Source organism: Rhododendron vialii, chromosome 10a (genome assembly GCF_030253575.1).
Source record: "Rhododendron vialii isolate Sample 1 chromosome 10a, ASM3025357v1".
In the NCBI taxonomy this organism is placed as follows: Eukaryota; Viridiplantae; Streptophyta; class Magnoliopsida; order Ericales; family Ericaceae; genus Rhododendron; species Rhododendron vialii.
The window spans coordinates 8,502,874-8,520,107 of record NC_080566.1 but is presented as its reverse complement, the minus strand read 5'-3'; the positions used below and the strand labels follow the sequence as shown (position 1 = coordinate 8,520,107).

Below are 17,234 nucleotides of genomic sequence, written 5' to 3'. Positions count from 1 at the left end.
TGGCTCATGGATCAACAAAAACCAAAAATTTCGAACAGAATTTTCACAAGCTCACCATCAAAAGTGGTTGCTGTCCGGATATATCCACTAAAAGAACATTCAAAGCAGTAAAGGGAATCTACAGAAAGGAAAACATATGTAATACCGTAGTACTTCAGAAGTTTCTTGAGCCATTAACAATCCTAGATGAAATATATAGGATTTAGAACCTGAATAATAGCCATTGCTGTTGTCCCAACACTAGCTGAACAGCCTGCAATAAGCCATCGACAATCAACTTTATTTGCTAATTTCCTCTTAACTCCAGAGTTTCAAATAAATTACTTGACCAATGTGACTCATGACATACCGACAACTTCAAAAATTGAACTGGCGTAGTACAAAATTCCGTTGCACCCTCCAAATTATAGCAGTAACATTATTCCAACTCCAATTAATCTAAAGGGATATTTAAATGTTCACTGGAGATCAGGATGGCCTTCAAAAGGTAGCATGTGAAATTTTGATTTGTTGTAATTTATGCCCTTACAGTAAGCGGATGAGCATATCTTCACTCAAACAAGTTTAGAATGCTCGTTTTGGAGAGCTGTTCAAAAGTTTTCGTATGGTCCTGTAATACCACCCAAAAAAGAAATAGTTACAATGCCAATATTCACAAATCTTCAATTGACACTAGATGTTGGGGATTATCCTGATCTCAGCCACTTCTGAAAAAATAGCAGCATCTTCCCCTAAGACGTCGTAAAGTATCTTCCAACTCTTTTTCTCGACCAATCTTTGCATGTATACATTTACATCTTCTATTGAGAATTCTAAGAGATCGCCTTGTATGTGCCAATGTTCTAAAAATCGCTAGACGCTAGTCAAGCAGAAAAGGGCTGCCTAGTGCCTAGGCAGGGACTAGGCACCAACTAGTCAGCTTCCTAATCTAGACGTTGGACCACTGCCTAGCACCTAGGCAGGGACTAGACGGCCTAGGTAGCTAACTTTTAGAACACTGGTATGTGCGCACGTGCATACGTGGTTACAGCTTATTAGGAGAGGGTGCAAGTGAACCCCCTGGGTGTCAGAAGAAAACAACCATGTTTTATTAAATGCGCTACTGTTTCACATTACCCAAAATTGAATATCGACACTTGTTTTCCAATTAACCCTCTAGCAGCACCCAAAAAAAGAAGTTAAAACACCTCCATTTCAGTTTATCCAATTTCTTTTTTGCAAAACAATGGTAGTAGTATTAATTTATGACACTTCCCTTTTTTTTCTATGCATCGTAAAGTTTATTTTGAGATTCTAGATTTACTGACATAGACAATAGTATGTATGCCACCACCGACTGAAATTCATAGGAGCCCCCCTTACGCTCCCGCCCATTATCTCAAGTGCTCCGACATAATCAAGAATAATCCGACTACATTTTGCTTTGAAATACTTTCAGTCCAAAACCATAGAGGAAAAGCAAAAGCAATCAACAACAGAAAAATGGAATGGGCCTTTAGCCAAATAGTACATATTTCAAAGCTTTCTTTGACGAGCTAATATAGGAATGCAACAGTATAAGTATATGTTTCGACAAAAGCTTGAAGACCTCAAAAATTAACTTTAACGAGAAACAATGCAAGTAAAATTCGAACTCACAAACCATCTTGGAGACTCTGGCATGAAGAACATGCCTACAGATTGTAGGAAGCATGGAACCAGTCCTGCAAGAATAACAAAAATCAAAGCCAATAAGATGGAACTGCTTTTAGGCAATGGTGAGAGGTGTCTGGGCAACTCAAGAGTTACCAGTTATAGCCATGGTGCGCCATGTCAAGACATTTCCCATGAAAAACATTAAGGATACACCAGCACATAGCACGAGCTGTAAAATCAGCAACATATGGACCTAGTAAACAAAGGGTCGATTCTTTAACCCAAGTCTACTATGTTTGGATTTTACCATGTTAGCTGCTGTAAATCCTCCTCGAATTTCCTTAGGTGTGACCGTGTGATTTCAGCAACATATACAGACGCCTGTTTGGAAATGGAAATCAAGTTCAGGTCATGCTTTACAGCCTTACAGAGGGATACTTACATAAGTAACCCACATAGAAAGTTCTGATCTTGCAGAAAAACTGGGAAGTACATAGACACGAAATACTGATTAAAAATTTGAACAGGAATGACGGGTCGTGCACTGTTTTTCTCATTTCATCATGCATAGTACATATCCAATATCGTAAGATACTTCAAGGTTTAAAAAACTAGTTATACCCAGTATAAAATACAAAATCAATTAGATATATTAAAAATGAACTTTGAAGACATAAAATTTCATGTCTTCAACTATGTAGCACAATCTACTAAGAAAAGTATCTTGGATCGCATCATAGATCGTTTTGTAGCGCAAGATTTCTTTTGAATTATACAACTTGTTTAAAAGTGGGGTGCTGGAGGCCACTTCAAAAATCTGAGGCACGCATCTGTTTTTTTAGCATATGTAGATTGGTCCATAGAAAACTTCACCCAAATGATCTAATGATGGCATTGTTCCCATTTAGAACCCCTCTAACTCGTTATTTTGTTTCAAAGTGAACGGACATAGTTTTCTCAACGTACCCCTTATCTCTTCTTACACCAAACTTGTGAAAGCACAACCCCACAGGCGGGAGAGAGGTGGGGGTTCAAAGAAAAAAGAAGTTGTGCTTTCAGAAACACTGTTTGAGCACATCAGTTGTATATGATTATATATAACTTTTGGAAATAGCCAACACCACCCTTAGAGCAGTGAACAATGTGTAAAAGGTACATTGACATCCGAGAATAGTACACTATATCCGTGAATGTGTATAAACTATGAACAGGTAAATCCTTCTTCTTTTTTTGCTGTTCAGAAAAAAAAAGGCGTGAACTGTGTGTTGAAATTTTAACTTGGCAATTATATGCACATAATCCATCACCTAGGCAGTGTTTTGCAAGACCAATAATCCTTTTGGTAGGTATGGCATTACAAAAGTGAAACGTGAATGCTTACCACATAGGTATGAATGCCCACACCAAATCCCATTGTCAATCTTCCAAGGTCGAGCCACCAAACACCCTTTTAAAAGCATAAAACAACTAATAGTAACAGGTCCAATAAATTAACATGAACAGACAATAATGAAAACCCCTAACCTTCATAACTTGATTTCTTTGTGAAATTCAACTAACATTTCTCTTAAGTTTTGCAGTTCTGTTTATACTCATATGCAGCAAAAAATAGTACAAATCTAAAGAACTTAAGAAAAAGAATCTTCCAACCTGCAGTGTAATGATTAGCAGTCCTGCTTCAATCATCTTTTAGCTCAAAACAAGATCCTAACATAGCATAAGGGGGAGGAAGGAAATAATTTGCAGAAAAAAAACCTTTGCAAAAAGTATTGCAAGCCACCTCATGACGTAAAATATGTCACAAAGCCAGGTTGCCTGCATTAATACGAGTTAAACCGTAAACATAGAACAATCAGAAACCACATTTGGCTTGGAGAGATCCAATGTATAAGCAAAAAAACACCTTTCTACTGCGAATGAGATCTGCTATTTTGCCACTTACGGTGGCACCCAACATTGCTCCAAACGTGTATATTGAAGCAAAAACCAAGTACTGTGCGAAGGGGAGGAACATTGAACAAAGTTAGCCCAAGGGAGAATTTTTTTCTGAAACAACTGGGTCAAGTATGACCGTCATAGTCCCATTTTGCAACAGTGTATAACTTATAGGATTATACAATTGCAATGCTTAGAAGCTTGATCAGTGGAGCTTAGGATCAACAGTTCATATGGAAACTGCTCGTGACATTCATTTAAGGGGCTGTTTAGTTTCTGAAAAATAATTAACATTTGAAATTAACCATATAAAAATCTTCTCGTTCACAAATAAGTCCATTCAAGTGTATTGTAGGTGGTGAGCACAACAATAATCCGAATCTCACAACTTGACACTAGGCTTTAGATGGTTCACTTTCAAACCATCAGTCTCCAAAGGTTTTAGATGGTTCACTTTCAAACCAAAATACCAAATACATCTTCTAGTGGTTTGATGGGTTCATGGCACGAAACAAAGAGATATACCACCTACGAAATGCCTATTTATCATGTATACAATCCCAAAGTGAAGAGTTGTGTCCCTTGCATACATACCCTACCCTTAGCATCCCCCTCCCTCTTCTTTAACGCGGCAAATACCAACAAGAGACACGCTTTACACCATGCTTAGTGTGAACACCCACACCAGAAAGTTATACACTTATAGCAGACACCTCCTTTGGGGGAGGTGTACGGTATGCACTCTCGTATCTCGAGCACCAACATATCTCATCGCAAAATTTCGTAATCAACCACCACAAATACTATATCTTTGACCACAAAATTCATAACCTAAAAGCACAAAAGTTCATATGTTGGTCGATAAGAACTCGTATGTTATTGCCTTGTGGCATAACTTTTGCGCCAACATTTTTGAACAAAATAGGTAAGTTTTTTTACCGCAGAAGTTGGACAAATATGTTGGACCACAAATCTCTCAAAACATGGGCGACAAAACTTCAAATGGTGAACCACAAAAAATTCATATGTTAGACCAAAACAAATTTCCAGTAGAATTGCCCCACAAAAATTCATATCACAACTCACAATAGGGGTGGGGTGGGCCCCACACACACCCGAGGTTCTACATGATAAACTTAGACGCGAACGGTTCTACAATCTTTTCCCAGTTTCTCGCCAGTAAAAGCATTTGGATACTCTTACAATTATTCCAAAATGTTTTTCACCCAAACCACTTCACAGGAAATTTATATGCACACGTCTACGTATATACTCTATCTGTCCCATAAAGTTGGTCCCTAGTTTATTACCTACAAAACTACTGAAACTTTCGAGTTTAAAAATAATGTATCTATTATAATAATTTTTCAATTTCTTTTAGGGGAGTGATTTTGCCACTCCCCTTTTTGTTAATGCCACTCCCCTTTGTGTCTTTATTAGATGATTTGGTTTGTGAGAGAAGGGGAGTGGCATTAACAAAAAGGGGAGAGACAAAATCAATTTCCTTTTTTAAACAGTTCAAAAGATCTCATTCAAATCTTATCAAACAAGATCTATCAAAAAAACAAATTAAGTTTAAAAATTGCACATAGTTCCGTAGAGACTAAGCCCGTTCCGCTAACTAAAATAAGTACTTATTTGAATTTTTTGAATTACAGGTGATTACGAAACTAGCCCGTTCCGCTAACTAAAATAAGTATTTTTTGAATAAGTACTTATTTTTTAAATAAGGGTGATTTATTACAAAAGAATGACATGTCTCATAAGCCGAAAAATACTATAACTAGTTAAAAAATAAGGGAAAGATAAGCTGCTTGCCACATATACGCAAGGATCAAGGCTGGGTAAACTACAAAGGTGAAAGCAATCTGCAATTAAGAAATCTCTCCGTTAAAGGAGTTGATTTCACTGTTGAAGTTTCTAGCAAGAAATGCTTGTTTAGCAGATTATATATCAACGAAATGTTAAGGACAGCAGGAGAAATAATGTAGTCTTTGGTGTATTAACAACTCTCTCCTGAATTAGCATGACTTGTTTCAGATTTGATGCATTTGTTCTTGAAGTGATCAAGCTTCTAGCGCTGTTTAATTACCAGATTAGATGTTGAGATTGGGTGTACATTCCGGTAGGCCCCACATTGTTTTCATTTGCATGCAACTTTAACTCTTGATTATCGGTTGCCTGCTTGACAAACACATCCCACCACAACTTGGAATATTCTATTCCAGGGCAGGAGCAGTTAGCCATGCACCGATGGGAGACTATTTGATTAAGGGACTATGTATAAAGCATGATTACAAAGTAGTGGTCGAAGACCATTCCTAAGCCATCCTCAGTATTAGATATTTTAAAATCATGCGGGATTGGCCACCCAAAGGAAATGAGATCCCTTGTGAATTGTTGGATTCAGCGAGGGGATAAGTTTTTCACCCAAATAAGTGGCCTTCAAACATAGACGAGAACAATAAAGAAACTAATGCAAATATTTTTGACCTGTAAATTTTACAGGTTTGAGAATGCAAGATTCTCAATTCTAGTCCCAGTGATTGTGTTGACTGAAAACAGAAAGTACATGTCGTATGTGGAAAAAATAAGCATACTTTTATCTGAAAATTTTAAGGACTGTATTTAGAAAACACAAAAATCACTTTGACTGAAAATCTATTGGGCGCCTACTTTATGTTTGATCAACAACTAGCACCCTCTCCCAGTGGAGATGGTGTTTTAATGCTTGTGTATTCCTCTCGTCGTTACCTTTGTCTTAGACTTACACGTTGTATTTACTGCCGGAAGTCAAACGAATAACATACCGGATCAAACAAACGTTCCAAAATATGATACACCCTAGTTTCAAATTGGTGAATTACTGAATTTAGCAACCTAAAGCGATCCCAATGATGTATGGACAAAAGGAAACCAATAAATAAAACCTTGTATATAGCAGAGTTCTAGCAAGAGATGATTCAAAGTAATTCCAAGAGTATTACAATAAACAAACTAAATCCTGGAGTTTTGGCAAAAGAATCGGTCATTACGTGTCTCGATTCAAGAATTAGGGTATGCAGCGTACCAAGATCCCATTCTAAGTAACCTAGGTTTGAATCTAAATTTAACTGTAATGTGCCTGTCAGTCACAGCCACTGAACTTACGTTTTGTACCAGGTAGCAATAACAAGAGAAAAGAATCACACATCTCACGCTATCATAAGGTGGCGTGATACAATTTTTGCGTAAAAGTTCTTTATGGCACAAAGAACTTATCAATACCACAAAACCTATAACGAAAGGGTTGCCGCAAAAATTACAGTCATCACTAGCAAGTTCATTTATAACTTCTCTCAAAGTTGGTAATATAACCATTTAGGGCCCTCAGCTTCATACATTGCCGCAAAAGCTTCATGCTCATTAGGTAAATAGGCGTGTAGGATAGGTTGAAATATTCATGAAACTTGGTTTCTGGCAATTAATACTACGGAGAAGACTGACAAGTTGACAAGCATATTTACCTCAATGTAGCGCACACCAGAGTCACCAGACCTATCCAAGGGCTTCCTCTTTGGGAGAAGATCTTTGAGATTATACTCATGTTTTTCATCTGATTCAATCAGAAGGCCCTCCATTCTTCTATTATACAAGTGCTTCCAAAGGAAAGGACTGCCCTGAGAGTTCATAACTGCCAGTAAATATTGAGCAACACGTTCTTCACCTACTACCAAATCTTTAACAGATCCTGCATGTTATTAACATTTTCCCTTAGTTAATTATCCAGATGGACTGAGAAGCATTAGACCATATAGACAAGTAGGCAAATGCTATGGTGTCCCCTACCCAAAAGGGGACTAGGGGACTCCGGTTATGCCTCCCAAAGGTTTTATGTTATGCCTTTGAGTGATTATGTTATGCCATTTTTGTAATAATGGCATAACACTTTTTAAAAAGTGTTATGCCTTCAAGTGGTTGTGTTATGCCATTTTTAAAAAAGTGCTATGACCCAATATAATAATAATAAAAACTGTTATGCCATTTTGAAAAAACGATCCACACAATGGAATAACATGTTATGCCATTTTGTGGTTTGTTATACCAGTATCAAAAGAGGGGGAGACACCATAGAACTATCCAGACAACTATAATTCTAGTGAGGAAGTTTCAAATGGCAATACTGACAAATTCAAGACGTCTACACATTGTTCTTCTCCCTCTAGTCATGTTGCGTGTTAGTTACGTAATAGCTGTTATCCTCAAGGCATAGAGCAGCAGTACATGGCATGGTCAACTCCAATTGAAGACATTTGAACATAGATGCTCCCTCTCTAGCCAAGGTCTTAAGGTAAATTTGGCACCACTTCCATCTTAAGCATATTTCCTCATGAATTACTGACCTTAACATGAAGTTTTTCCAGCATTGTACAAACTACAATTATTTTCTCAGTGATGATGCAAAAGAATGATTTAGGTGCACTATAGAAGCATGACAGTGCTTGTAAATACTTCCAGTAATCATTGATTTATTTCCGTAACATACCTTAGATCATATACGTAGTGTAAAATGGAGAGCGAGAAGAAGATATGAAGAAAGGAGAAATTGGGAAACTAAGTTCCAGATTTTAATCAGCCCACCCCCCACGTATCTATGATACCATGACATACGATCACTACAAGAGAACCCTGGTTAATACTAAGAAAGAGTTAAGGAAGAAATAACTCAAAATGCACAACTCTAATAGGTAACTAAAAGAGAATGATTCAACATCAGCAACCCGTATTCAAACATACTGCAAATCAAAAGCATACTGGAAAAGCTGTATTGTGAGTATTTGACAAATATGAAAGTAACAAAAAAAAAAAAAAGATACAGTAGACATGAAAGTAAAGGAGATACCTGCCAAAGCAAGCTTCAACCCTGTCTCAATGTCTGGCATACTTGGAACTAATACTCCCGGAGTGTCCAAAACATATATGCTGGGCTTGTCGGCTATCTGTGAGCAATATAATAACTTTAGCACCCAAAATATTGCGCATCAAGTAATGCAACAAATGATTTAGAACAACGGTACACCTGTCTCCAATTGAATGGGCCATTCAATCCCAATTAAACACTTCTTTCAAATCAAGTGAATTAGCACCATCGTCATTTGATTTGCATTCTATCCTTGTTTAAACTTCCTCCTGGTGCTAATTCTAGGGACCTCCTCACCTCATGGAACCTCCCTTGTCCCACCAATTAGTTTGTTTTCCGTCTCATCCTCCCTTTCTCTTTCCTTCCTTTTTCCTTTTTTTTTTCCTTTTCCTTCCCTCACACCTCGGTGAGTGTTCATGTGGCTTCTATTACTTCTATTACTGATGCTTAGATTTACCCAAATAAATACAGTTTTTCTGAACCTATGTACCTCATTAAACCCGACATGTAGTGTTTCGAGCCTTATGATTCAGTGACATGTTGTAAAATCCAGTGAGTTGAACAAGCATAGCGAGACCGTAAATGGTATACATGCATCATTTAAAGCGACATTACTAAGGCAAATTTACACCTATATTACCATACCACACAAATCATAGAAACTGTTGAAAACCAAATCAAATTTACCTCTGCAAAATAGAAAACCCCCATCCATCAAAAGAACGAGGGTAGACAGACTGCACTTATGAATGGTTTCATTGCCACAGCATGGAATGTTAGCGGTCGCCATCCCGACACCAAGACCTGTGGAATAGCGGACGCTTTCTTGATACAGTCAAGTAGACCACTACCAGACGAGGTTCCGACATGTGAGAGGTTGGATTAGCTTAGCTGATCTGAGTCCCCACAGCCAAAAGGCTTTAATTAGAATCTTGGAAGTCCTCGTCGTACTTATCCTTTCGTAGGCAGTTGGACACCATTCTCTCTTTGGAGCCAGCCTATTATTGAGCAACTACGAGCTCCTTTTATAGAGCTCCCTTGCAATTTTATAGATTCATTCGAGTTGAAGGATTCATCATCATTCGAGTCGAAGGATTCATCAGTCGAAGGATTCATTCAAGTAGTTGAATGATATAAAATGAAGTTAGGGTTTGTAGAAAAGAATGGGAGGAAGAGAGAGAAAATAATGTAAGAGGCAGAAGCGTTAACTATCGTCTACACTCCACAATATACTTATATCAAGATAGCAAGGGAACATACGGAGTGAAAATGTGCTTCTGCAGTATTAAATCCCGAATAAAGTGACAGTCAACCTCTATATGCTTGGTTCGCTCATGGAAAACGGGGTTGCTAGCAATAAAGATGGCAGCCTGATTATCATAAAACATTTGCATAGGACTGGGAACAGTGATCCCAAAGTCAACAAGAAGAGAATGAACCCACATCATTTCGGAAGCAGTATGAGCCATAGCACGGTACTCAGCTTCAGCACTAGAACGGGCAACAACATGCTGTTTTTTACTGTGCCAAGTGACAAGATGTTGCCAACGAAGGTGCAATACCCAGAAGTAGAATGCCAATCGGAACAACTCCCAGCCCAATCAGCATCACTAAAGACAATCACAGACAAGGTAGGAGAGGGTCAATACAACAACCCACAGTCGGGGGCACACTTTAAATAACAGAGGATGCGACACACAACCTCAAAATGGGGGTGGCGAGGAGCATGCATATATTGACTAACGACACTCATAGCATCAGTAATATCTGGATGAGTAACAGTAAGATAAATAAGCTTCCCAACAAGGCGACGATAATGACCTGCATCGTGAAATGGTTCGCCCTGTTCTGCATCAAGCTTAACGGTAGAATCCATAGGGGTATCAATAGGTCGAGCACCAAGAAGACCAGTTTCAGAAATAAGATCAAGCACATATTTCCGCTGAGATAAAGAAATACCCATTGAAGAACGACTCACTTCAATCCCAAGAAAGTAGCAAAGCGAACCCAAGTCCTTGGTATGAAATTGGTGACCTAAATGGCACTTTAGATCAGCAATACCAGTGGAGTCATCACCTGAGATAATGATATCATCGACATAAACGATAGACAGTAGTGCCAGCAGAACGGTGGCGAACAAAGACAGAATAATCAGAAGTTGAGCGACGAAACCCATAGGCAAGCACAACAGAACTGAACCGGTCAAACCATGCATGAAGAGATTGTTTAAGGCCATAAAGAGCCTTGAGCAAACGACATACAAGATGCTCACTCCCTGAAGTAACATAACCAGGTGGTTGATCCATATACACTACTTCATGGAGATCACCATGAAGAAATGCAATCTTAATATCAAGTTGATACAATGGCCAATATCAAGTTGATACAATAGCCAAGAACGGCTCACGGCAACGGAGAGAAGAATGCGAACAGAGTTAAGACGAGCTATCGGAAAAAAGGTCTCCAAATAATCAACACCATATGTTTGAGTGCAGCCTTTGGATACTAAGCACACCTTAAGACGCTTAATAGAACCATCTGGATGATACTTCACCATGTATACCCACCGACAACCAACTGATTGTTTCCCAGAAGGAAGAACAGTAAGTTCCCAAGTCTGATTCTTATCAAGAGCTCTCATTTCCTCATCCATAGCATATTTCCATCCAGGCAAAGACATGGCCTGCTTATAAGAGGAAGGAATAGAGACAGACAACAAGGCGCAAGCAAAGGAATGAAGGCGAGGAGATAGATTGTGGTAAGAAAAAAACTATGCAATAGGATGTTGAGTACAAGTACGTTTACCTCGGCGCAAAGCAATAGGTAAATCATCAGGATTAGGAGCAGACAAGGGAGCACGAACCTCTGACGGAGAAGATGAATCCTCGGGGCCATAAGCAACAACCTTCCTATTTTTAGTACGTCGATATACCTGCAAAGGAGGAGGAGACGAGGAAGTGGGAGAGGGAGTGGGAGAGGGAGAGAATGGCATAGGGAGAGTAGGAGTCAATGGCGACTCCCCCTCATGACAACATATGAGATCTGAAGAGAGATCCTGTCCAGAAGCAGTAAAGTAGGAGGTTGACTCGAAGAAGGTAACATCTGCACTCATAAAGTAACGTCGAGACTCGGGATGTTAACAACGATATCCTTTTTGAGTACGAGAGTATCCAAGAAAAAACACATTTACGCGCCCTAGGAGATAACTTATCGCGGCCAGGGGATTATGCACAAAGGCAACACAACCAAACACCCTAGGGATTAGAGAGAAAGGCGAAGTCTAAGGATATAACAAGGAAAAAGGAGACTTATCATTAAGAACTAGAGATGGCATACGATTTATAAGATAGCAAGCAGTTAGAACACCATCGCTCCAAAAATATTTAGGTACCTGCATGTGGAACATCAAAGTACGAGCAACATCTAACACATGGCGAAGCCTACGTTCAGCAACACCATCTTGCTGAGAGCTGCGAACACAACTAGTCTGATGAATAATACCGCGGTCAACACAAAAAGACGCAATAGAAGATTGCATATATTCTAAAGCATTATCAGAACGAATGACCTTAATCTTCTTTCCAAATTGGGTAGAAATCTCATTATAAAATCTAGAAATGACATATGGTAACTCATATCTCTTTTTTAACAAAAATAACCAGTGTCGGATCATGAACTAGATACGTCTACTTCATTGAACATGTATGCAAAAGATCTTATGATTAAGTATCAATGTTCCTTATCCAGGAGTGATCTTCAAGTTGTGCTGGCCCTGAATGCAGTTAGTTAGGCTCTTAATTTTGATTTTGCCCACTGAGCACAAGCCACATGCATATCCATTCATGTTACGGATGCAAACACAACAATTATAGGGAAAAGAAATCATTGATGCTCTTAGCATGCCATTAAAGAGGTTCCATGGTGAAAATCAGGAGACATTAAATGACAGAGAAAGAAAAAGATACCTTGCCAATGTTGTGAGAAGAGTAAAGCTGAAGCAAACGCATACAAAACTTAATAACAACAGCAGTTTCTTGAGCCTCCAGGTAGATAATTTGTCCCTCCACCCAGTCAACGACAAATTTAAGTAGAAGATAGACAACTGCAGACTAAATTACACGTCAGGATCAGCATCTATTAATGAACCCTTTAGACATAGCTGATTAAGGACCTATGCAACTCTAAGTTAAAGTTCAGGAAGATTAACATGGTACAGACAGAAGTTGGGAGATAGTGTTAATTGTGTTCAACAGAATGAAAAGAAACCAGCAGATGAAGGTTTCATCCAGAGCAAAAAATCGCTGTTTACCAACAATAATAATGAACACAAAATGGCAACCATACAATCGTTCCTATAGAATTAATATCCCGCACACAATGATGCAAAGATGAAAACAATGACGTAGTCACTTTTACTTTGTCCTTAGCGTTTGAGTACGTGTCTTTAGTCCCATGATGTAGTATGTAATAGGGGTAATATTGTCTTTAAGTTCTTTTAGTGCTTTAAGTGATTGTACCTAGCTAGCCATATATATTGGCCTAGGTTTTCCTTAGTAGTTTTATCATTTCAAGAAATAAAATTATCAAGAGCCATTTTGGGAGTTTCTCTCTTTATAATTCTCAAGGGAACATTTGGTTTGCATTAAACAAGGAACTGGCCTATGAGGCTATGAGATTTACTGATGCAAAAAGAAGCAAGTAATAAAGCTCATTCCACAAGTAGTTTAGATTAGACAACTTGAAGTAAGAATGAAATGCAATTTCAAACATGGAAAAGCAGGAATATGAACTTTGAGATGCCGTGTAAGACAATACATGTAGTTTGTTACATACATGAAAAGCAGGAATATGAACTCTGCAAGAGTTGCACAATCCCAAAAAAATCCACCCTTACGCAATAGTGCCATTGAGGACGTACAAAATAACTCATCATATCCACCAACAAGCACAAGATTTAACTAAGATTTCTTATCTTTGGTAGAGGAAACAAAAAAGTACCTCATGAAGCCTCGCAAAATGCTCAGAGAATAATCTCGTGAGTAAAGGAATGGTGGCATTAATTGCTGCTCAGGCAATAAGACCACAAGAACTTAACCTTGCATCCATGCCTGCAAAGAAAACAGATCAATTATTGAAACAAAGATGGTAACTGCAAAAACATGACTGATGACTATGGAAGCGAGAAAGGTGATAGAAAAGGAATTCAATACACCATAAAAATGGCGTAGTGGCATACCAGTTATAGAAGCCTGTAGGTATTCCGATTCACTCTCATCAATGAAGGCCAATGCTGAAGCCGCTATAACATCAGATCATGTTATAAGCCAATTAATTAACCAAAAACTTGCCAACCGAGCAACAGAAAAGCAACATGATGTGAAGAAATCAGAATTACCCTTTAATTCAGACTCTACAATCAAGGCGAATAGATTGGCTGCAGCATTGACCCTTCTGGTGGAAGCTTCAGACCGGTGTTATCCGCTGGCTGTTAATGTATGGAACAAGTTCTCTAGTTCAGTAGCTGGAACATCACATAACAATCCTCGAAGAAATTTCAGAAGTATCTCCATGCGCTCAAACCTCAGCGTGTGCATAAAATAGTCTTAATGATTACAAAAATTTACAGACCCCAGAAATGGTGATGACAAAGAATGAGGGCCAAACCATAAAAACAACATGCTAAGATCTAGGACTGTCACAAGTACACAAGGAAAAAAGAAAGAAAGAAGACAAGTGACCTCCTGCACGTGTGAAATCATATCCAATCCACATTAGAAGTCGACAGAAACACATACCATGAGAACTGCTGTCCAAGTATCTAATAAGATATCCCGTGCCACCCAACTCCATGTCTCCTCTACGGTAAAATTAGCCATAAGGACTTTAACAACTTCACATGTCAAGGCAGAAAACAGGCTAAGAGTACCAAATGGGCTGAACATCAAGCAAAAAAAGTCAGCTTTCAAGAGCCGTATGCAAAAAAGCAATTACTAAATATAATTTTGACCTTCATTTAACATAACATACTCTCAATAATCATGAAGAACACAATGAAATATCATATAACTGACCTTACGGACTTCAACAATTGGTCAAACACAAGAGGCATTGTTACAGTTGCTATGGCTAAGAGTGCACGGCAACCATCAAGCATCTCACTGAACACAGCCAAATAACAGATGAGGCATCAAACAATGCATAAAAAGTCCAAGAGAGAGAGAGAGAGAGAGATGGTGCAGAAGCAACTGCAGGAATAGAACCTTTCACTTATTCAACATTCAATACCGTTTGCAATGGCATCAGGTGGACTGACCCATTTTATAATTCCACAGAGCAGTTGCAAAAGGTGCTTGTCTTGCATTTGTCCATTATCTGTAATTGAACAAGTCATTAACGAGTGAGGACACACACAATAGCCACCGCTCTATCAACAAGATAGAAAGCTCAAAAGTCAAAAAAAAAAAAATTTACTTATCATTTAAGTAGTGTAACAATGGGCAAAAATGTAATATAAATATGACTATTGCTTCTTTTTGAACGACTCGTAAGTGGTAACTTAACATGGTATCATAACTCTGGTTTGGGGAGGTCTTGCGTTCAAGTCTCCTTGCTAGCATTTGTTCCCCGTTCGCATTCCACTTCTCCCCTTCATATTCTGTTTCGCACTATCTATGAGAAGTTGCATCTCCACTTGCAAGACAGGGTTGCACGTGAGGGAGGATGTTAAATAGCTTGATATGCATTGGTGGCCCATTTCCTAAGAGCTTAAAAGAAACTCTCTAAAAGACCCAATCTACAAATAAAAAAAGGGATCCAGTTTGATAGGAAATGGATATATCCATATATTTCTAACTTATATCTATGAAATGATAAAACATGCCAAAAACTATACATAGAATCGATTTCCGTACGAATCAACGTATTAGTTCACGTAAGAATACACGTAAACTAACAAAAGGAGTTATTCATATTCAAGCAAGTTTCCATAATACCATTGTGACTGTTACAGCTTTTGGGACAACTGACAACTTAACAGGAACATAATGCTAGCCAGAGAACTAAAGCCACATACTCCTCACTAACCAATCTAATACGGGGGCTCTTGAATTTTAGAGGAGGGAGATGGCCCCCATCAGTGCCCCATCCTTGCACTACTGCTCAAAGACCACCTCCTACCACCTCTCACTTCTCTTCTGCTTCGGTAACAAGGTTGGAGCTTTGAAATTTCAAATATTTTCCTAATGTCAAAAATAGGCACAAACAAAATTTAAAAGAAAATCATAGCCCGGTTAGAACTTTCCCCATTCATGATCTGAGCATGTAAAAACTTGGAAACAGCATAAGTATCACTCAAACAATTTCTTAAATTCTTACTTCTTTGCTGCAATTTATGTATACAAAGCTCTAGTATAGTTAATCAGTATACTTGTACCTAGACAACCCATATGATGACTATTTCCCTACTCGACAATTCACAGCTGTACAAAACAAAAGCAAGTTCAGCTTGTATTAGCTCAAGGAAAATCATATGTATAGCTTATGATGAGCCATTGACTAACTCGATAACTTTGGACTATAAGACTAAACAAGTTTAGTTTATTCAGCTCTAAGGGAACTGACATATATAACTTGCCACAGTTGAGAGAGAGAGTGAGAGAGATGTTGCAAGATGCTTGACTTCCCATAGCACTGGATGAGGCACATGAATATAAAAAAATTCTGGTTAATGTCTGTGTAACAACCAATAGTGTTACAAACTTACAACCGAGATAATTCCCACGTCTAAGAGTCAAAGGTCTTCTTATAGGAATTCTAGGATTTCAGGGACGGCAACATAGACAACCTAAAATACAAACCTGTTCCCCAGTTCGATTAAAATGATTTCAGTATATAAAGTCCTCTGACAGCGAAAAATATACATCTGATGCAAGTAGTCATTTTCAACTAAATAACATATGTGAGAAAGCAAAAGCAAAACTAACTATTGAGGGGAAAGTGGAAGAAAAGGTTTATACCAGATGGAAATATAGTTCAACTGTACAATAAGTTTCCATGCAGAGACTGCACTAGGACAATCAAGCCAATAACCTTCACACAAGAACTTCTTTCTAAGCGCACCGTACAAACTTAAAAGCCACCTAATGTGAAAACTTGTTATCCAAACATCACGCCAAGGGCCAGGCTACAAGATTTTACAGCAAGGGGTCAGAGAGAGGTAAATTTGCCAAGGTCAATCAATCAGATGTGATTAAATTCTATCAGTGACATCTTCCATGTAATCAGAATTTGTTGAAAGCAGAATTTCAATAGTACAACTTAGTTGCAGCCCTAGAGAAGGTTGATTTCTTACTGGAATATAATATGTCAAAATTGTCTTTAACAAACTGTCAAGAAAGTAAAATAATGGAGAATGGTGAAACGTGTATCCTGACGGCCACAACTTTTCACACATTATGTCCATTTGTTACCGGCACTAGGACGCAATCAGACCTCTTTGCACCTTCATACCTAACTTCGGCTGAATATACATCTATGGCACCTTTTCCACCCATAACTGCATTTGTGCCGTACCAGAAGTCCCAATTCAGAATCTGAAGCATAAGTCGCATTGCTGCTGCACATACGTTGACCTCAGGTACAGCAGAATCAGATTCCATTTTTTGTTGGTGACACTAAGAGCAGCATCTTGCGCCCAACAGTAGAAAGTCTAGCAATTAAAAAGGTTAAACTAATTTTACAAGCGGTCATGCTAGAGAGCGGTGAA

At 38.4% G+C, this 17,234-nt stretch overlaps 1 protein-coding gene and 1 pseudogene across 1 annotated transcript; both read right to left on the bottom strand.

The window, feature by feature from the left end:
* Nucleotides 1–13,258, bottom strand: LOC131303652 (uncharacterized). The gene is made up of 10 exons (XM_058330613.1): nucleotides 11,862–13,258; nucleotides 8,453–8,549; nucleotides 7,077–7,300; nucleotides 3,017–3,082; nucleotides 1,943–2,016; nucleotides 1,789–1,864; nucleotides 1,639–1,703; nucleotides 350–610; nucleotides 210–253; nucleotides 1–118 (listed from the first exon to the last, which is right to left on the bottom strand). The coding sequence occupies exons 1-6, from the start codon at nucleotides 12,141–12,143 to the stop codon at nucleotides 1,837–1,839; spliced, it is 771 nt and encodes a 256-aa protein (XP_058186596.1). The 5' UTR covers nucleotides 12,144–13,258; the 3' UTR covers nucleotides 1–118; nucleotides 210–253; nucleotides 350–610; nucleotides 1,639–1,703; nucleotides 1,789–1,836.
* Nucleotides 12,399–17,127, bottom strand: LOC131302841 (uncharacterized; annotated as a pseudogene).
* Nucleotides 17,128–17,234: the final 107 nt, after the last annotated feature.

Coding starts and splice junctions, on each gene's coding strand:
- LOC131303652 (XM_058330613.1), bottom strand. CDS start 12,143: ATGATCCGACACTGGTTATTTTTGTTAAAAAAGAGATATGAGTTACCA. Junction 7,301..8,452: donor GTTGAAGCTTGCTTTGGCAG/GTATCTCCTTTA, acceptor AATAACATGCAG/GATCTGTTAAAGATTTGGTA. Junction 3,083..7,076: donor CTGGTGTGCGCTACATTGAG/GTAAATATGCTT, acceptor TGCTTTTAAAAG/GGTGTTTGGTGGCTCGACCT.